General features: G+C 52.4%; 2 protein-coding genes and 1 long non-coding RNA gene across 6 annotated transcripts in view; 1 reads left to right on the top strand and 2 right to left on the bottom strand.

Moving 5' to 3' along the window:
- The window catches only part of NFATC3 (nuclear factor of activated T cells 3), a 97,610-nt gene extending 91,698 nt beyond the window's left edge, over positions 1-5,912 (top strand). Inside the window, exon 10 of one of the 2 annotated variants that reach the window (XM_070397899.1) lies at positions 3,094-5,912. In XM_070397899.1, coding sequence (XP_070254000.1) covers positions 3,094-3,215 — 122 coding nt within the window. In that variant the 3' untranslated portion in view covers positions 3,216-5,912. The remainder of the gene's footprint in view (positions 1-3,093) is intronic. The other variant, XM_070397900.1, reaches the window with a different exon arrangement.
- Positions 5,913-6,690: 778 nt separating this feature from the next.
- ESRP2 (epithelial splicing regulatory protein 2) lies at positions 6,691-12,493 on the bottom strand. 3 transcript variants are annotated; one of them, XM_070397905.1, is made up of 15 exons: positions 12,124-12,492; positions 11,908-12,036; positions 10,313-10,426; positions 10,091-10,205; positions 9,642-9,740; positions 9,365-9,419; positions 9,165-9,272; positions 8,959-9,091; positions 8,825-8,867; positions 8,359-8,660; positions 8,031-8,243; positions 7,732-7,930; positions 7,407-7,593; positions 6,959-7,124; positions 6,691-6,881 (listed from the first exon to the last, which is right to left on the bottom strand). In XM_070397905.1, the coding sequence occupies exons 1-15, from the start codon at positions 12,319-12,321 to the stop codon at positions 6,792-6,794; spliced, it is 2,151 nt and encodes a 716-aa protein (XP_070254006.1). In that variant the 5' UTR covers positions 12,322-12,492; the 3' UTR covers positions 6,691-6,791. The 3 variants fall into 3 exon arrangements, with proteins under 3 accessions (XP_070254006.1, XP_070254005.1, XP_070254004.1); XM_070397904.1 differs by having other exon boundaries at positions 9,165-9,275; positions 12,124-12,491; XM_070397903.1 differs by having other exon boundaries at positions 9,165-9,275; positions 11,908-12,493.
- Positions 12,494-18,760: 6,267 nt separating this feature from the next.
- Positions 18,761-20,764, bottom strand: LOC138996748 (uncharacterized). The gene is made up of 2 exons (XR_011468857.1): positions 20,608-20,764; positions 18,761-20,343 (listed from the first exon to the last, which is right to left on the bottom strand). It is a non-coding gene; the product is annotated as an uncharacterized lncRNA (long non-coding RNA).
- Positions 20,765-20,804: the final 40 nt, after the last annotated feature.

Genomic DNA, 20,804 nt, shown 5'->3' with positions numbered 1-20,804 from the left:
TCAGAGTACAATGCTACTCCCACTCATTTTAAGCCTTCTGCTCTTTGGTGAAACTATAAAACTTAGCCCATGCCAGGTTTCTAGCATGAAGATGCCTAAATCTCTTCGCTCTGACCATTCACTGTAGTCCTTTGCCCACAGGATTTTTCCAGTTGGATGTTCTAATTTCCAATTCCAGACGTAACCTACCTAACCACCTTCCTCCTCTAAATTCCTCCTCAGCTTATTTCCAATAGTGACAGCATCATTCTTTCTAGATTCAAAACCTTGGTGGTGGTGGTGGTGGTGGTGGTGGTGGTGGTCAGTCAGTCCTTTCGTCTCTCCCTCTTCCTACCATCACCACACTATACCCACTTTCCCTCCCCTAATATCAATTTGTCACAGGTCCTTTGCATTTTCTTTTTCTAAATGATTTCCCTGCTTTAGTCCTTTGGCCTCTAAAAAGTGACAGGTATTTTGAAGCTGACTCTACCATTTATTTACTAAAAAAATTATGTGAACTGTCAAAGACTCAGTTAACTGATAAAGTAGGGTAGTAGTGATCTTAAATATTGTGAGGATTAATTGAAATAAGATATAAAATTTCAATTATAGAGTCTAACCCAGCCGTGGGCAAACTACGGCCCTCGGGCCAGATCCGGCCCGTTTGAAATGAATAAAACTAAAAAAAAAAAAAAAAGACCATACCCTTTTATGTAATGATGTTTACTTTGAATTTATATTAGTTCACACAAACACTCCATCCATGCTTTTGTTCCGGCCCTCCGGTCCAGTTTAAGAACCCATTGTGGCCCTCGAGTCAAAAAGTTTGCCCACCCCTGGTCTAACCTGTAGATGTTCAATAAATATTTGTGGAATGAATGTTAGTTCCCTTCTCCCTATAGCCATAATTAATATGAGTTTGAAGAATTTTTTTAACTACCTAAACTATGAAAAGATTAGATGTTAATGCTTGAAGATTTTTTAAAAATGATTGTATCTCCTTTGATCTACAACCACATCAAACTCTGTGTAGAATTTTTTTATCTTGGTCTATTTTTGTTTATAACAGCCTTGAAAGTGTGCAATTCAGTGATTTTTGGTATATTCACATAGTTATGCAACCATTACCACTGTCTAATTTTAGAACATTTTCATTATTCCAAAAAGAGATTCCATATACATTAGCAGTTACTCTCACACGTCCTGGAAACTGCCTATTTTCTGTCTATATGGATTGGCCTGTTCTGGCCATTTTATACAAATGGAATCAAACCATATATGGCCTTTGTGTCTGGCTTCTTTCACTTAGCATGTTTTCAAGTTTCATCCATGTTGTAACATGTATTAGAATTTCATTCCTTTTTATGGCTGAACTATAGGCCCGATGCATGAAATTCATGCACTGGGGGCGGGGGGGGGGGGGGTTGTCCCTCAGCCCAGCCTTCACCCTCTCACAGTCTGAGACCCCTTAGGGGATGTCCAGAAGCCCTCACTCCTTACTGCCTGCCTGCACGCTGCTTATCGCTCGGCTCACTGCTCCTAAGCGCTGCCGTGGAGGCTGGAGAGGCTCCTGCCACCGCTGCTATGCTCTCCAGCCGTGAGCCCAGTTTCTGGCTAAGCAGTGCTCGCCCTGTGGGAGTGCACTGACCACCAGGGGGCAGCTCCTGTGTTGAGCACCTGCCCCCTGATGGTCAGTGCCCATCATTGCGACAAGTCGTTCTGGTCATTCCGCCCTAAGGATTGCTTAGGCTTTTATTATATAGACTAGAGGCCCAATGCACGAAATTCATATAAGAGTAGGCCTTTCTTCCCCTGGCTGTCGACACCAGCTTTCCTCTGGCACCCAGGACCTGGGCTTCCCTCGCAGCCCTGGCTTCATCCAGAGGTTGTCAGGTCTAATGAGCATATTATGCTTTTATTATTATAGATAATATTCTGTTGTATAGATAGGCCACATTTTGTTTATCTGTTCATCATTTTGTAGACATTTGGGTTGTTTACATTGGGGCTGTCATATATAATGCTAATATGAACATTTGGGTACAAGTTTTTATGTGGATATGTTTTTAGTTCTTTTATTATATGCCTGGGAATAGAATCTTTAGTTGATAAAGCAAAGAATTTTCATTTCAAATCAGAGTTCTCATGGCAAGAGAACTAGTTTCTTCTTTGGGGGGGTGTTTTCTTCTATGTTGGTTCCTTAAGATTGAAATTCTTTGCACTAGACATAGAGCACTGTGTTCCCAGTCATGGAAACCAACAGAAAACCAAGAGCCTGCAATCAGAAAGCATCAGAAACAATACAAATGCCCCCACATGATAAAGGATGCTTTCATAAACATAGGGTAACAAAATAACCTCCAAATCCCAGTGGTTTACTCTCAACAAAGCGTTCATTTCATTCACTTTATATATGAGGTGCACTGCAAGATCAAAAAAGGAAAACTTTCCTAAAGGGATGCAAATTAAGGAAAAGTTAGGTTAAAGTGAACACATTTATGAAAAGTATCCTATCCTTTGCTCTAGAGCAGTGGTTCTCAACCTGTGGGTCACGACCCCTTTGGGGGTAGAACGACCCTTTCACAGGGGTCACCTAAGACCATCGGTTAACACATATATAATTACATATTGTTTTTGTAATTAATCACTATGCTTTAATTATGTTCAGTTTGTAACAATGAAAATACATCCTGCATATCAGATATTTACATTATGATTCATAACAGTAGCAAAATTACAGTTATGAAGTAGCAATGAAAATAATTTTATGGTTGGATGTCACCACAACATGAGGAACTGTATTAAAGGGTCATGGCATTAGGAAGGTTGAGAACCACTGCTCTAGAGCATGAGCCAAGTGAGTGTAAGCACATTTCTCTGTTCTTCTCAGCCATCCCACCTTCTCAACCCAACTGAAATGAAAGGGAGAATGAGGGATCTGAAACAGTCTATAGAATATTTCCATTCAGCTCAGGAGCAGGTTTCAAGCACTGTCTTTACCTTCATAGAAAGCCATGGCAAGAGGAAAAATGGCTTTGAAATAGAGATTGGCATTGAGCGTCATGATCAGTCACACAGAGGTCACTAATTACTCTCCCTTTTGTTTTTCAGTGAACGAGATAATTGGGAGAGACATGTCTCAGATTTCCGTTTCCCAAGGAACAGGGGTGAGCAGGCAGGCTCCCCTCCCTGGTCCCGATTCCTTGGATTTAGGAAGATCTGATGAGCTCTGACAGTGCTCGCTGCAACCTTGCATCCACCACCACCATATACTTCTCAGCATGTTTCTCTCCTTGGACCTTGGGTTTCCAACTCTGCAGCCTTCAGGACTGGCGCCAGGAGTTGGGATAACTGGGGAAAGCAGCAGTCCTCCACCTCAGGACTTGGGTAGATTTTGTAAAAGATCAGGAACAGCAGAGGCTGTTTGAGCTTGGGGAAATGAGCTTTGCTTTTTATTTCTGAATAGGATACTTTTATATGATGGGTGCTTTGAGTGTGAATGCAGCAGGCTCTTCATTTCAGAGGTGCTGCTTTTGCAGATGACCTCATTGCTTAGCTAGAATTAGTGATTTGAACTGCTTTGTGGTCATTTGAAGGACCTTTTAGCTTTAATGATATTTTTAAAATAGGAACTTTTGATAAAACCTTCCAGAGGCAAACATAAAAGAAAAAAATTGTCCAAGCCCACACCTACGCCTCAGAAACTCAGCATGTGTCCTGAAGCCTTTCATAGAATCATAGGAAATAAAGCCAAATGTAGCGCATACCTCTTCAAAAGTAAACTGTTAGATAAAATGAGAAGAGACCATTCCAATCATTGAAGTGTTGGAATATTAAATGACATTCCAGAGCATAGCCTTTTTGTAACTTTCTAGATATTCCTGCAGTCTCTCCATTTTGACTTCATGTTGAAATTGCTTTTTTTCCCTCAGGGCCTTGGGTAAGATAGCTACTTATGAGGTGACTGTGAAAGGTGAGGTTTTAGCTTCATAGCTTTAAGTTCCTGCCATCCTACAAACAAGTGCTCTTCCTTTTTGTGTCCTTTTGTAAGTGGAAGCATTAGCCTTGGGCTGCTCTGTAACCTTTGAAGCCAGTCTCATGATGGTTTAGGCAATTTTGCTGGTTCTAACTCATCTCCAGGGGCCAGGTTGTGTCAGGAACTAAGCACAAATGAGCGATGCTTCAGAACAAGAGCAGAGAAAGCACAAGACTCCAGATGGGAAGCTTTTAAGACTCATACTGGCACGGAAGGCTTATCCCTCATTCTGTTTACAGCCTAAAAAGATTCTGGCCTACCCTGTTCCATCTGCATGGCCTAAAAACCAGCCTTTTCCCCAAAAGGCTTTGAGCCAAATAAAAAAATGAGGTAGCATCATAAACCTGACCCTCCAGACCAAAGATGCCCTGGTGCTGCTGCAGGTGAAGCTGGCACTCAAGACGGGCCAGCAAGAAGCTCCAGCCTGCCGTCTACCAAAGGAGTGCCCGACTTGGGTGCTTTCTTCAAGCCCCATCCTTACCACTCCCATTAATAGGGTAAGTTACTTGGTCCAAGGCCTGGGCCATTTCAAAGCTTGTAATATGTTTTCATGTGAAATTATGTACTTTATTTATTCAGAAAGCAAAATTGTTGAGTGCCTACATATGAGACCGTGTGCTAGGCTGGTTAAAGGTCTGATGTTATTCCAGGGGATTGTGGGTCCTAGATGCCAGGATTCTCTACTGACATCAGGTGAGTCCTGGGCAGAGGAAGCTTGTTCATTGCCTACCACCTATAGTCACCCAGGTAGGAGCTACTGACCCATGATGAGGAAGTGTTTGTTTTTTTCTCTCTTTAAACCGTTTTTAGATTTTTCCCTTAAAACTAGTTAAGAAAAAATGTCTGTCCTTCAGCAAATCACTCTGGTCCTCTTGGAGCTGGGTGTTTTCATATTTTCTTTGAAAATGTAGTGTAGTGAGATATTTCAGGGCTATGGTTGGAAGCCCACAGCTTCCTTTGGAGGTTGTGGGGGGCTGGCCAATAAGATGAAGTTCCACAGAACTGGTCAGACTTGCCTCCACCCTTTTGTCCCTGGTATAGCTGCCTCACATGGGTTTCTTACAAAAGTTCTCTTTGCAGGATCCATTGGGGGTTGCTTTGTTGTCCTCAAGAATAAAAGCCTCTATGATCCAGAGTTGCTATGCACCAAATTTTGATGCCTTTTAAATACCTTGATGCCTGTAGCACTAGAAATGCTTTCCTATTTAAAATAAAAGTTGAATTTTAAAATAGAGCTTTGTATACTATGTAAGCAGTTTTGTATCAGCTTTGTAAAAGCTTTGGTGTAAGAGTCAATATTTTTTGGCTTTGTAGATAAAGACTTACATTTTTGTGCAACATAGTGGTATAAAGCACACATCCATTGGACTATGCAATTTGGGTTGTAGTTAGCAGCACTGAGCAGCTGGGCATATGCTAGCAACTACTCCTACCCCTCCAGCCGGTGTGAGATCTTGGATTAAAGAATGGGATGAGCAGCCTTCTGCTTATTAGAGACGCACAGAGAAACATGGCTGAAAACAGCTTTAAAAGGAACAGCTGTCTCCAGGATCACGTGTGGTGCTGCTGCCTGGGGTGCAGCCCACTGCTGCCCAGGGCTAGTCACTATCATCAGAGCTCTGCTGGGTCTGGCTGTGAAGCTGTTTTTGATACTCAGAACAGATGGTCATCTTTAAGGCTCAGATGGGCTCAAGTTGAAACCTTGTATTTTATAAAATGGATGATGTTCAGTTTACAGCACTCGGGATTGTGTTTTCTTGTACATTTTGTATTTTAAAACCTTTTATAGGAGTACAGTGCTCCTTACACAATACAAAGGGAAGAGCCAGCAATTCAGGCTCCTCAGTTACAGTGCTGAAATAATAAACGATGACAGGTCAACAGTCTCCTTGAATTCTGCCTGAGTTTTCCTCTGCCTGGGGCTGGTGAGGAGTCCCTCACCCTGGGGGCCAAAGCTAAGGGCACTTTGGCTTTTAGAAAGTCCACGTGGTTAGGAACCTTTGTTTATTTTCTGGAGAGGGTAGAGTTCCAAATTCTTTCTGCAGCTTCAGTTCTGCACCTTCTAATGGGTGCAAAGGACATTCCACCGTGTCTGCTAAGTTCAGGACAACTGGCCTGCCCAAGGTGTGCACAAAAAAGTAGGCAGAAAAGTCTCCTTTAAAATTCAAGCCTGAGTTTATATGTGAGGGCCTCCTGCCCCCTAGTGTCCTCTGGGGATACTGCAGTACAGCTCATCAAAACAGCCTGTGGTTTTGCCGTCTGGTATTCCTTGTGCCAAGCTGGAAGGGCTGGCAGCCTTAGGTGGGACCACCCCTGGCACAGTGTAGCCATTGAGGTCCAAGCATCCTGGGGACTGGGGCCAGCACTCTGTTTCTCTGCTCCACCATCAGAAGCTCCGAGGAGTCATACGTTGAAGGCACCAGGGCTTACATTTTAAAAAAGGCAAGCCTGCTGTGGATGTCAGCCCCACAGTACCTGTGGGCATGGGCCACAGCCAGAACAGACCAAAGGCTCTCTGGGTGCTACTCAAGAGGCCCAGGTGTCAGGCCTTTGGGAGCAGGGTAGCACCATTCCACCCCCAGCCCTACATGCAAGATTTAGCTATCATCTTTGGGGTGAACAGCAGAGCAATAAGTGGGGGGATGGCGCTGGGGCTTGAGCGCCTCTGAGTGCCTTCAGAAAGAAGTCACCAGGATGAGGGCACTGGTTCTCTGGATGCAGGAGAGACATTAGCTGAAGACATCAGCCAGCTCTTACCTCCTGACTCCCTCACCTACAAACACACCCACTCTTTAGGGGCCTGTAGCACAGTGCGAGGTGGGTCACCAACAGGCATCAGGCTGGTGTAGTCATCAGGGGCTAGCTGCAGAAGGAACAGAGATTTAGGGCAGGGAGCTCTAGGCTCAGCCAGGTCGCCAAACCCCCCTAGTCACACCTCACCTGGTAGGCCTGGAAGACGCTGAGCAGATCCTTCATACCAGCTGTGTATGGGACACCCTGCATACGGACCAGGGCTCCTGGTTGGGACAACACTGAGGTAGGAGCAGAAGCCAGGGCCGCAGGGGGCGTGGTGAGGTAGCCCACAGTGGTGGGAGAGACTGGGGGGCTAGGGTGGGAAAATAGGGTTTTAGTACAGTCCTACCTACAACCTACACCAAGACTTTCCTCCCTCTTCCCTTGCCTCTGACTTATGCTTAGTTCATTTTAGTTCCTCCTCTCTAAAACCTGTCCTCTATGTCATCTATTCTAGTTTGTAGATAGCATCAGCTAGCCCGCATCTCACTCCCTTCTTTGAGACCGTGGGTTATCCGACCCAGGAAGAGGATCATGACCCTCCTCCAAACCAGGACAGGGGCAAGTCTATGCAGTTCTCTTAGCAGCAGGGTACCTGGGGTAGTAAGCTGTGTAGTTCATGTAGAGTTGAGTGGCTGGCCCAGGGTAGTAGGCAATGGGAGTGGGGGCAGCAGGCACCCTGGCAGCTGGGAGCAGTGCTGAAGAGGGATAGAGAGCTGCCGTCTCAGTGGGAATGAGTGTTGGGGTGGCTTGGAAGGTGGCGTAGGCTGGTGGCGAGAGGCCTAGAGGCAGAAGCAGAAAGTACATCTGCAGGGGGCCTGGCGCTGCCCTGAGTGGGGCAGCCAGAAGTCCCCACTGTAGAAAGTGAAGGTTATAACGCACCCACATGCCTCCTCCTTCCCCAGCCCTGGGATACTCACAGGGCAGTTTGCAGGGTGGAGGAGACATGCCGCTGCGGCCCAAAGAGCCCCCCATCAGCACACGGCTCATCTCCTCTGTGGAGCAGGGAACTACCTCCACGTAGCGTTCCTTCATCACTTTCTTATGGCAACGCTGAGAAGCAGCTAAGGCCCGCTCTGCTGACGTCATCTGGATGAAGGCATCGCCGGACGGCCGGCCCTGTGCACACCATCTTATAAGCAGTCTATCCTGTTAGCCAGGGTCCCTTACTCCCAACCACACACTCCTCTCTGTGTCCCCCTTTTGGCAGCAGCCTCACCTGCTGGTTGAGCACCATGTGCACACCATGGGGCCGGATGTCAGCTGCTGCCTCCCCCAGGAAGCTTAGGATGTCTTCGATGGTGGCTGTGTAGGGCAGGCCTCGGAGGCGTACACAGTCTCTCCCAGTCCCAGCTACCATTGGGAAGGGGATGGGCAGCAGTGGAGCAGTCAGTGTGGGAAGGAGTGGACTGGAAGCGTAGCGGTTCAGGACCTAATAAGGAAGGCAGCAACTGGTCATGCAAAGTAGAGCAGGGACACAGAGTGGAGTGGGGTGAAAGGGGCACCCTGGAGAAGCACATGGGGGTGGGGGAGCCCTGAGTGCTCACCTGCTGCACCTCGGCTGCAGTGCTCCGGAAGAGTTCAATGTATCGCTTACCCAGCATGCCCTTGTGCCTGCGCAGTGCAGCTTGTGCCAGCTCTTCACAGGCAAAGAGTGCAAAGGCATCGCCAGTGGGCCTGCCGTCAGGGTGGCGCACAAAGAGCAGGCCATCGGCACCCCCCGTCACTGGGCACTCTGGCCCCAGGAAGTCAAGCACGTCTGCTGGCCCAGCTGAGAAGGGCAGTCCCCGTAGCCGCAGGATCACTTGATCTTCCCGTGACAGGAACCGAGCCACCTCAAGTGATGTGCCTTGATGAGGGTGGCATGGGAGTCACTTACTGACTTCATTCATGCCCTTCCAACTACCCATCCAAACCTGGCACACAGGGGAGCAGAAAGGCAAGGGGTGGTGGGGGAGTGGGACATGGGTCAAGAACCAGGGGGAGCTAGGTGCTGCTGGGGGCACAACTCACCCCCTGCGATCTTTACAAACTCCTCTCCTGTTGCTTTATATACCTGTGGGGACAGTGGGGACAGTCCGTGGGTCTCAGGCCTGAGGGGGCTGGCCTCAGCTCTGTTCTGCTCCACTCCCAGCCCAAAGGCCCACCTCAATGTAGCGGACACCCATGTGGTGCTTGTGTCTCTGCAACGCTAGGTCCCGCTGCTCGCTGTCCACAAAGCGGATGAGGGCCTCGCCATTTCTTCGCCCCTGGGCATTGAGGCAGAGGGCGACACCACCCCTGTGGAGCAAGGCTATGTTAGTACCTCCTGGGTAGGCCTGCCCTCCTGGGCCCACCATCATGCTGCCCCCACCTGGCAATGTTGAGTCCTTTGAAGAAGCGAGCCACGTCCTGGTCTGATGACTGCCAGGGCAGCCCACGGGCCCGAACCACAGTCTCACTGTCCACCACCTCAGCCTTGCTGCTGTGGGGGTAGGGCCCAGGGTCAGAGCTGTCTACCCTGTTAACAAGGGTGCCTTACTCTTGTCACCCCCACCCCTGCCCTGCACTCACCAAGGTCCCGTCTCATATTTCTGCTTTATCACCTCGGGCTTCGAAAACAATTGATCTGAGAGGAGATGACATGGGAGTCAGCAGGGCCTGGTGGAGGGGGTCTCCCCACCAAACTCTCTAAAAAGAGGACAGTTGAAGAGGAGGTGACAAAGGGGCTCCCATCATCTGGTCTCTCAGAAAAGGTAAGAACTAGGGAAGGGGACTTTGAGGAATTAATAGGCAGGCATTCACCCAGCCCTGAGAGAGAACGGGTAACAGGTGGTGAGGGGAACCTTACCATTGGGCCCTTCAAGTAGGTGGAGGATGACAGCTACCATTGTCTTCACTTCCCAGACCCCAAAGTCATCCTCTGTGGCATCTGTTTCCAGCCCCAACTCTATGAGCAGTGAAATAATAATGAGGAAATCCCAGCAGGAGAGGCTGAGGGCAATCAGCGTGAGCCCTATGACTGGTCCCACCTAGGCCCAAGTCCCCTACATAAGCACGTGGAATCCCAGCAAGCACATGTTTTGGCCCTGCTCATGTATGCCCTTACAGATCCCCCAGCCCAGACATATGTAGACATGTCTACTTTTCAAATGTGCCCCAATCCAGACAGACATGCACTTAAGGACTCAGCAGATAATGCTAATTGGGTATGTTCATAGAACCCACCAGCATGCACATACTCAGACACATATAGCCTATGGCTCCCCATCCATTCTAACCCCTCTGGGACACAGGTACCCTGTGCCATGGTGGCCACGGTGAGGTCCCTGGCGAGGCGGGCGCTTGGGTGCTGCACATGGAACTCTCTGCGGAGGTCGTAGAAGGAGAAGAAGGTGTCGGGGAGTACCAGGTTCTGGGGGCACAGGTGAGCAGGGATGAATAGACGAAACTGAGCAGCCCACCCCCACGACAATGGATGGCCTGGGAACCCTGCCCCCTGTTGTGCCCTCAGTGGCATACCTTCCTAGAGGCCTCAGGATGCAGGACCTGTCGCAGCAGCTGCTGTCCATCAGTGCAGAGCATGTAGGGGCCCCCGCCCAGCAGAGCCACATCCCCGAGCACCAGCTGTGAGAACTGGGGAGAGAGACAGACTCACAGCTGGGCAGGCAGGAAGAAAGAGGGCGCAGGCTGCAAAGCTGGTTCTGCCAGATGTTCGGCCAGCCCTACCCTGCTTGGGGAGTAGGTGGCCATACCTGTTGGGCCTGGCTCTGTAGTTCCCTTTTTCCCTCAGTCCACCATCAGCTTCTCCAGGCCAAAAGGGGGCATTTATATATCCCCCAAGCCCCCACTGCACACACTCCAGGAGTCTGGAGTGGGGCCAGAGCAAACACCTGGTGGAGTGGGACAAGCAGGTGGGAAGGGGCGGGGCAAAGCAGGTTAAACCTGTCCCTGACCAGGCTCCACCTTCAGACAGGTGGGAGAGGCCCAGTCCTGCCTGGGGCCCATCCGGCTCATGGTCAATGGCAGCCCCGCCTCTAGGTCTGACCAACCGAGGGCCAGAGAAATTCCAAGGACAGAGCTCCACACCTGGACGCCAGGGGCAGCATGAGCTTTGACCCACACCCTATCGACCTGCTGGCACTGAGCTGTTTGCTCATAGAGGGGGTGGCACTCCAGCCCCTCCCCCAGCCTCCATCCCTGCTGGCGAACAGGTATAAGCACTCAGCACAGCCCCAAGAACCTCCCCCACGCCAACTTCACACTCTGAGACTGGCCGAGCAAGGCAACCCAGCTCTCCTTCAGCACACTCCCCAGGTGGGGGCTGGCCTGGAAGCCCTTCGGCAACAGCCTAGGTTGAATCATCTTTGTGCTTCCATTTCCTTATCAGGAACTACCAGAATTGGAAAATGAAATTCGTGCGTGTAAAGCACTTACACTCATTATACTCAACCGTGAGACACGGGTTGAGCGCAGTAGTGAAGATAATTGAGAGAAAACAGCAATGGGAACAGCCTCCCACTTCAGCCAGGGCCAGGAGGCAACCCTAGGCCTTGGCACTCCGGAGGCAGGTAGCCTCCAGGCGGGGTCAGGACAGCGCCCACGCCTGGACGGCCAGCTGGGGCAGGCCTCAACGAGCAGCTTACACCTGGCGGCGTCTGCCTCTGGGGCAGACACCGCCCTACGCCCCCGCCCAAGCGTCTCCCAGGCGGGTGGGTGGGCCGAGGTCGCAGGCGGGAGGGACAGTGACCTATGACCAAGGCCCTTTGGCCCTTTCGGCTTCTGGCTACTGTTCTGAGAGACCTGGCTGGGCAGGTTCCCAGTTTCAGTCTCAGCCTGGCTCCCCCGCCGGCCGGGGACTCTAGGAAGGGTCTCGCGGCCTCCATCCCCACCCCCTCAATAGGGTGGATCTGGAAAGACGGAGAAGGAAGAACTCCCCCACCCCGAAATGGCCGGCACACGCGGGAGTAGATGGAAGTTTCAAACAACAGGAACCCGTCTTACCGCCCGGGCCAGTTAGCCCCGGCGCGCCAGGCCTCGCCTCCTGCAGCCTCTCCCGCGTAGCAAGGTACCTGGGGTCCGGCCGCGTCTCCACCCACCCCGCCCCGGGCGCTCACCTGCTGCAGCACCTTGTCCAGCGGCTCGGCCCGCGCCAGGCTGTCTGCGCTCAGGCCGCTCGCCTCGCGGCACTGCGGACTCAGTGCGGCCGCCTCGGCGCGAACCAGTGACTTGTGCAGCGTCCCCACCTGCGAGAGGCGGGGAGAACCGATCAACCCCTGCGCCCTCGGGTCCTGAAGCTCCCCGGGGACGCCACCACCCTCTGCCCACCCTACCTGGCGGCTCCGCGGCTCCACCACTTGCCACACTAGCAGGATTAAGTCGGTCTCATCGGAGCCCAGGTCCGGCCCCAGTGCACCGGCCGTGGCCCCGAACAGGACGACCAGGGGTCCGGACTCTGGGCAGGTCTCGGCGGAAGAGTCTGCGGCGGGGTTCTGGCCCGGGGGCGGGGGCGGCGGGGGCGCCGGAGTCATGGCCGCAGAGAAAGGGGGCGCTCGGCCACGCACACGCGGACCGACGAGGCGCACGCTCGCACCGACCGACGGCAGACGCGGCTCGGCTAGGGCGGGACCCCTGGTGTCGGGGGCGGCACCTGCGGCCCGGCTGGCGCAGTGGGCGCTGCTGAGACCCGCCCGCAGCGCCCGGCGAGGCGGGGCGGCTACCGCCCCAGTCCTCCCTGGGCGAGTTACCTGTGGGTCCCGCGGGCCACGTGACCGAGGGCGGCTCCGGGAGCCGCGGGGGGGAGGCTGCCCGAGCCCTGCCCGGGACGCGCGCGCTCACCCGCCCGCCGGGGCGTGCTTAGGACCCAGATTCCCACCCCACAGCCGGCTGATTTCTGGGGCGACCTCCTCCTCCTCCTTCTCCTCCCCACCATGAGGCCTCAGCCAAGGAAACGGCAAAACCAGAGGCCTTCTCTAGTCCTAAGACTTGTGAAAATCACCAGGGGTCAGTGTAGAGGTTGCGGGGGTCGGGCCGGTCTGGGGATGACAGAAGTCACCAAAGGTCAAAGGGGACGGTTCAAGTTACCGGGTCTCACTCAGGCCCCTCACCGGAGGGAGACTGGGGGGGATCCCGAGAGGTCATTAGAGTCGTGGGGGGGGGGGGTCATGAGAGGTCGCAGGGCAGAGTCTGTCCACACAGGTGGGCAGGACAGGCCTTAGCCTGGCTCCAGGAGCGCACCTGGTGCCAAAGCGCGTTCGGAGGTGCGCGGGCCTGGGTGCTGCAGAAAGAGGAGGACACCCCGCTCCCCAACTCCAGAGACGGGCACTCTAGACCGGGCCCAGCCGGATGGGCCGGGCCAGGAGCCTCAACCCTACCCCACGTGGGGACACCGGCCTGTTTTCGTGGCCCTGCCCCTTTGGCGAGGGGCCTGCTGTTGCCTAGAGATGGGAGCGCGCTGGCGGGTGGGGACCAGCAGCAAAGGTGCACGGTGCGCGCGCGGGCTGCACAACCTCTCCTCCTTCCGGGACCGACATCCCGATCAGACCGTCCCGCGTGGAGGGCTCCCAGCCCCTTTTCGCCTAGTCTGTCTTGCTGAGGCTCCTTTACGGCGCGTTTCCCCCCTCCCCCCCCCCCCCCCATTTTCCCGTTTATGTGACTGAGAAGCTGAGTAAGAATCCGGTGGGAAGAAGGGACTCCAGCCCGGCGAGAACAAAGACATGGGGTGGCCAAGACCGAGCTGACCCTGAGGCGGGAGCCTCACCTCGCGGTTTCGGGAAAACAGGGCGTTGCGTCCGGACCCTCGAGTGGCGAACACGCCCGGGTGGACAGGGCTCCGACGCCTTGCCCACTGAACCCACACCCCGGCGCGCCCCCATTTGAAGGATAAAGACGGAAGCGCCGGGGTCGGAGGTGACTCGCACCGGCACGCGGCAGCCTGGAGGGAGTGGGAAGCAGACAGTCCTTCCGGCGCTTCCCCTGGGGGTGTAGCCTGGCGTCCACACGCCGCTGCCCCCTCTGCACCGCCCACCCCTGCAAACGCCAAGCCAATCGGCCCGGGGGAGGGGGCAAGGACGCTCTTCGGTTCTCGCCCCCCTCGAGATAAGTCTGGAATGTCAAATATTTGCTCACGGGGCCGCGCGCCACGGCGAGGTCAGGCCCCGCCCCCCCCCCCCCCGGCACGCGCATGCGCCGCGCGGAGTCAGCCCTTTCTTCCCCGAGTCGGGCCTGGCTCCCGGCTCCGCTTTCCGCGCAGCGGCACCTCGCAGCTCCGGACTCTCCTAAAGCTGCCCTCGCGCACATCGCTCCTCGTGGGCTCTTCTCCGGGCTGCGCCTTCGGGACCGAGCCCGGCGCCCCCCGCGGTCCGTCCTGGCGCTGCTGGATCGCTGTCTCACCCATCCTAGCGCCCCCTTGCGTCCAACCTCTAGTCCGCGTTTGGCTTTTCCCTGTTCCGCACGGGTCTCCACGCTGGCGCCTCCCGAAGCCTCCCTCTCGAGGTGAAGACCTTCCCAGTGTGGCATCCCTGAGCGCATTCCCCATGGAAGACGCCTTCATGCGTGTCCAAGTCCCTATCGCAGGACAATGCCCGAGGCTTGGATTCTCCTTGAAAAACTAAATTAGTTAAAATACCCTTAAGGACCCTGCTGTGTTGATCTCTCTTACTCATCTTAGGATGGGTCCTCCCAAATGACCCCATTAATACTAAGTACCCCCGCACTCCTGTCCTCTATTCGGCTCTCACATCTCCTTTCCCCCAGCACTAAACCTCCTTCTAACACAGTAAGACATTTATGCCCCAGCTGGTTTGGCTCAGTGGATAGAGCGTCAGCCTGCGGACTAAAGGGTCGCCGGTTTGACTCCCGGCAATGGCACATGCCAGGTTACGGGCTCAATCCCCAGTAGGGGGCGTGCAGGAGGCAACCAATCAATGATTCTCATCATTGATGTTTCTCTCCCTCTCCCTTCCTCTCTGAAATCAATAAAATATATATATATATTTTAAAGATAAGTCACTTATTGTTTCCCTGCTCCAGCCCCCACTCATGAGAACAGATTCCTGAGGACAGGCTCATTCCCAGCGGCTCTCACTGGGCCTGGGACGTAGTACAGTTGGCCCTCCCAAATCGAGGTTCTCACCCTGGATGCAACCAACTGCGGATCAATATATATATATATATATATATATATATATATATATATATATATATTTAAATTCCAGAAAGTTACTCCCTAAAAATACAGTATAAAAATTATTTACATGTCATTTACATTATGCAAGGTGTCCCCAAAAATATACACACGTCTGTAGATTCCATTACATTTTGAAAATGAAATGTATTTTAGTAAACACTGCCTTTATAATTATTCAAAGTATGTAGATATAGTTCTGGGATACCCTGTATTAGGGATAAGTAATCTAGAGGTGATTTAAAGCTCGGACGGGTCAGGGCACATAACCAGGTTTTGGGTTTGATCCCCAGTCAGGGGCGTGCAGGAGGCAAGTGATTGGTGTTTGTGAGAGAGTGCAATGTTTGATGTTTCTCTCTCACATCGATGTTTCTCTCTCTGTCTCTCCTCCCTTCCACTCTAAAAGTCAATGGAAAAATATCCTTGGGTGAGGATTAACAATAAATGATAGATAGATAGATAATGCATCCTGGGTGGAGTAAGGATTTTTTAAAAAGTTTTTTGTTTTTGTTTTTTTAAGTGCAGGTCAGGACATGCTTAGGTTATAGGCAAATACTAGACCATTTCATTTTTTTTTGTTTTTATGTTCTTATTGACTTTGGAGAGAGAAGTAGGGTTCTTTGGAGAGAGGGGAACATCGATGTGAAAGAGAAACATTGATCTGTTGCCTCCTATAGGTGCCCCAACCAGGGATTGAACCACAACCAAGGTATGTGCCCTGACTGGAACCGAATCAGTGGCTTTTCAGTGCACAGGGTGATGCTCAACCAACTGAGCCACACTGGCCAGGGCTACTACACCATTTTATATATATATCATTTATATATATGAGCATCCGGATAATTTTGGTATAGGGGCATTAGGAGGAATGGGGTCCTGGAACCAATCAGCCCAGATACTTAGGGAGCATTGTAGTTGCTGAAGACCCAGTGAATGAATGGCTGGCTTGCTTGTCTGCCTCTGGGTATTCCAGCGATAGTCATCTTCCCTGAGCCATAGGCTTTACACTAGTGTCTCATCTGCTCTCTTCACTTCCCTAACAACTCGCCCTTGACCTGGTTAACAGTGCTCTTCCTCCAGGTTTTCCCCTCAAGGCACCGCCCTTTGAAGCAAAGATTCCTACAGTAGTTTGAAATATCTGTATTTCACTGATAAGCCTCCCACTTCACTTCCACTAGGACTTAGGAATTATGAATGAATGAATGGAGATAAGGTTTGCCAGAAGGGTGAGTGAGGCTCCAGCGGTCCTGCCGCATGCCTTTCCCAAATCGTACTCCAGGTATTTGGGAGAGAGGAACTTGGTCCCTCCAGCCTAGCCTCGCTCTAGGAATCTCGTCCTCGCTTCTTCCCCTCACTTCGTGGCAGGACCCGAAGGGCAAGTCCTGCCGCGAAGGCAGCGGACGCTCCTGCCGCTGATATGGGCAGATACCCGGGTGGGGATCCTCGCCTGGGACGGGAGTGTGGCGGTTCTCGTGGACCTCCGGGGAGCCTAGGAGTGGTGTAAAACCTCCTCCCTGGCCAGAAAACACCCTGCTGTGAGAGAGGATTCGACGCTGGGTGCCAGCTGGTGTCCCCGCGGCGATCCACACGCGCTGTCCCAGGCCCATCCCCACCCTTAGCGGGCCCCGCGGCACCAGGCCACCCAGCCTATCTCCCGGCCTCCAGAGCGGGGCTCCCCCGAGTTCCCATCTCCGCCCCTTTGCCGATTCCCCGCCAGAGGGCGCGCTGACTCTGCCGCTGTATCCAGGTTCCTTGAAGAAGCAGCACTGGAAGGTTCTACTTGAGGTGAAAGGGGAAGGCCCTTGACACCCCTCTAACCCCCAACCCTCCCCCCTCAACCACTGCACCCCAGCCACCCCTCTCAGATGCTGGGGTCCAACCCCAGCGGGTCCAGGGGTCCCCAAAGGTGTGGACGGAGTCGGCAAAGAAGGAATGAGACGGAGACAGCCTTCAGTTGATCAGGAGCCTAGTCAGGACCTCTAGCCAGGATCTCCAGCCAAGTTCTGGTTAGGATCTGATCAGGATCTGATGTTTATTGTCTTGTTACATCTGTATTTATACCAGTCGATTTTAATCCTGTCAATTTCTATTGCAAAGGTTAGGGCGTTTCTTATCTCCTTTCCAGGGAGTAAAGATTATGTAGCTTAAGCGTGATTGTTTGTAGTTAAAGTGATTAACTACCCACCTGGCACATAGTTAAGGGGTTGTATCCCCTCCCTAACCTCAGGGGAAAATCCCCACCTGGGGAAACAACCTTTCTCAGAGACCTGACCTTGGTTAAAACACATAGCGCTAAGGGGAGCAAACATATTAAGAACAGTATGCCTCACTCACCCTTCTGGCAAACCTTATCTCCATTCATTCATTCATAATTCCTAAGTCCTAGTGGAAGCGAAGTGGGAGGCTTATCAGTGAAATACAGATATTTCAAACTACTGTAGGAATCTTTGCTTCAAAGGGCGCTGCCTTGAGGGGAAAACCTGGAGGTAGAGCACTGTTAACCAGGTCAAGGGCGAGTTGTTAGGGAAGTGAAGAGAGCAGATGAGACACTAGTGTAAAGCCTATGGCTCAGGAAGATGACTATCACTGGAATACCCAGAGGCAGACAAGCAAGCCAGCCATTCATTCACTGGTCTCGAGGCTGTTGTACATGCTACACTCCCTGCTGGAGCACTCTTTTTCTTGACAAACTTCCACTTGTTCTTCAAGACCCATCCCTAATTCTTGCTCCAGGCAGCCTTCCTTGATGCCTAGGCCAGTTCCCGCAGGGCTCTGTCATGATTGGGTCAGTGTTTGGCCTCTTGTGACTCTGGGGAGGCTCTGGCAGCAGAGGAATAGGAGCCTGCTGAGCCATGAGCTTTAGGAGAGTAAGTTGACCTTCAAATGGGCTCAGTTCTAGCTACCAAACCAGCTCAGAAGCCCTGGTCTTGATTGGGTTGCCCCTTTTCCAGGTCTGACAGGCACTAGGATACTATCCTGGAAGGGTTGTAGAGAAGGGGGTGGTCTCATTCGTTCAACATATGTTAAGCACCTGCTGTATGCCAGGGACTGTGCTGGTGATAATAGGACAGGTGAGGGGCCTATTCTTTCAGTGATTTTATATACACATACACATATATTTATTATATATAATTTTTATCCTCACCCAAGGATTTGTGGGTTTTTTTTTCCCTCATTGAGTCTAAAGAGAGAGGGTGGGAGAGAGAGAAAGAGAGAAACCTCGATATGAGAGAGAAACATCAATTAGTTATCGCCCATACATGCCCCGACCAGGGATCAAACCTGAAATCTGGGTAGGTGCCCTGACCTGGAATTTAACCTGTGACCCTTCCGTGCATGGGACGGCACTCTAACCACTGAGAAACACTGGCCAGGGCCAGTGATTATATTTTAATGGGAGCCAGGCAAGGGCTGCTTCAAAGTCAATGGCCATGTCTGGGCTGAGGCCTAAATGCAGAGCTCAACTGAGTCCCCAAAAGTGGAGGCTGCAGACTAGGCCCAGTGCAACAAGTGCAGAAGTCCTGCGGGAGAATGAGGTTTTTCTGTTCTAAGCAGCAAGGAAGCCATTGAGGCTGGAGATGAGAGAGCTACCAGAGTGGAAATTTGGGGGAGACAGCCAGGGTACACAGCAGGGTCCTCATTCACTCTGATTCATGCATGCAATAGGAGAGCCATGAATGGGATTAGGTGGACATGATGGAGCCTGATAATGTTTAATGCTGGGGTCCAGGGGGTCCCAAAGGTGTGGACGGAGTTGGCGAAGAATGTTTTACACAGAGACAGCGTTCAGAACTCTCCAGCTTTCCTTAGTCTCCGTGGATCTTCCCTGTGCCTGGCTGAGGCCACAGAAAAAGATCCCAAGGCAAGCTGAGCCTTTATTTTATAGTGAGCGGTAAACAAGGTAGTGGTTTCCATAGTTACACAGTTCTTGTAAGTTTCACTTGTTTACACTGTTCTTGTGAGTTTCACTTGTTTTTGTTCTTGTAAGTTTCACTTGTTTTTGTTCTTGTTGCACTTCCCTCAGCCCATTAGCTTCCCGAGTAAGATCTAGGGAGTGTAATAAGGTCAAGCCTAATTATGCTAAGAGGACTGTGCCCTCTATGCTGGGAATTGTTTATGACTTTGCCCACAGGTCAGTCTGAGGCTTAACCCTATATCAGCTCCCCACAGTTTAATAATGTCAATCTGGCATGTGGAGAACAATGGGGATGAGGGTAGTTTGGCTTTGGGAGGATAGAGTTGGGGAGATTTGATGAGCACTTGGCTGTGGGCCTGAGCGTCAGGGAGGTATCTAGAGCCCAGGATGACTCCAAGTCTCTGCCCACTCTTCACCACCATTCCTCCTGCAGAAATCGTGTGGATGGTTGTGGCATGTGAAAAGGGGGGACCCTCACCTTCTGACTCCTCTCCACTGTGCCAGCATGAGTCATTGCTGATCAAACCATGGCACCCCCCTCCCCCAATGGCCATGGTTCCTACCACCTGCAGGGCCTGTGGGAGTGGGGCACCTCGGGAACCACTTCCGAGGACAGAGCCACCCTGTGAGGGACCCATGGTCGCCTGAGACTGTTGGGCTGACAAGACATTCAGACTGTGCCAGGGTTCAAAGTGGCCCAAGCTGTCATGCTCCCTGTTCTCTCCCCACTTAACCCTTGATCTTTAATCTACTGCCTGTCCCTAGCCCTGGCAGAAGGCTCTCTATGATTTCCCACACTGGGCCTGCCAGATCAGTCCTCAGGGACTCTTTTTTTGTTGTTGTTTTTTCAGGGACTCTTCTACTGAGGTCTGGGATGGAGGTGAGGGAGGCAGGGGTGTTTTTTTAGCGGGGGTGGAGGCCTCAGGCTAGAGCCTGAAGTTGGAGATAGTTGGACCTTAAAGGAGCAATGTATTTCACTCTAAGAAAATAGGAGATGTGTAGATTCATTGAAGGGCACTGGGAGAGAGTGGAAAGGGTCAGCTACAGACCAAGAGGAAGGAAGAAAGAGGAGGGAGGGAGGGAGGGAGGGAGGAGGGGGAGGTATATTTTGAAATCAGCTGATCAGGGTGTGACTGGTCCTTGGGAGGGAATGTGTGGAGGATCAAGACCTCCAGTCTCCAAACACATGGTCCTTCTCTCCCAGAGAGATGCATGGTGCTGGTATATCACCGCCTGTCAAATCTTTGCCCACTCTGTTCGCCCCCATTCCTCCTGCAGGGGGTCTGTGTCCTCCCTTGATCTCCATGTTGGCGTGTGCGGGAGGTCCCAATACCCGTCCCGCTCTGGAGGGAACTTGCGGATGGGCCATGGCGCAGGGTCAGGGCTCAAGCCCACTCTCAACCGTGCCCGTGAACTGCTCCGTTTGTTGGAGTGACTCCATACTCCGCGCCCCTAAAAGGGAGGACATACATCTCACTCAGAAATGAAACGTGCTGACTTGGCCTGTCCCCGTCCCATCCAATTCCCGGGGGGCAGACGGCAAAGGAGTGCCTGCCCGGGTGTGGGTTGCCTGAACAACTCAGATATCCTCTGGGCAGGGTGTGAAGAACCGGAGGCGGGGGGGGGGGGGGGGGGGGGGCGGGGGCGGGGGGGGGGCATTGCGCAAAGGTCCTGGTCCACTCTGACCCCCTGAGGCCGCCAAACTCTGGGGCTTACTTTCCTTCCCCTTGGCTGTGACCGGAGTCGCTCAGCGGCCGCGATCACTGGACCATGAATCGCCGCTCAGCCAGGATCGTTCCAGATTCCAGGTCAGGCAGGCGCCGGGAATCGGGGGGCGGGGGGTGAGGGCTCGGAGGACGGGGGGCTGGGCTGGGTCCCCAGCAGCGGCGGGGGTCGGTCTGGCCAGAGGGTGG

The sequence above is a fragment of the Myotis yumanensis genome, unplaced genomic scaffold (assembly GCF_028538775.1).
Source record: "Myotis yumanensis isolate MYYU_CA2020_CCGP unplaced genomic scaffold, mMyoYum1.0.hap1 SCAF_18, whole genome shotgun sequence".
NCBI classification, from domain to species: Eukaryota; Metazoa; Chordata; class Mammalia; order Chiroptera; family Vespertilionidae; genus Myotis; species Myotis yumanensis.
The sequence above is the reverse complement of the archived record's forward strand: the minus strand, read 5'-3'. Positions and strand labels throughout refer to the sequence as shown.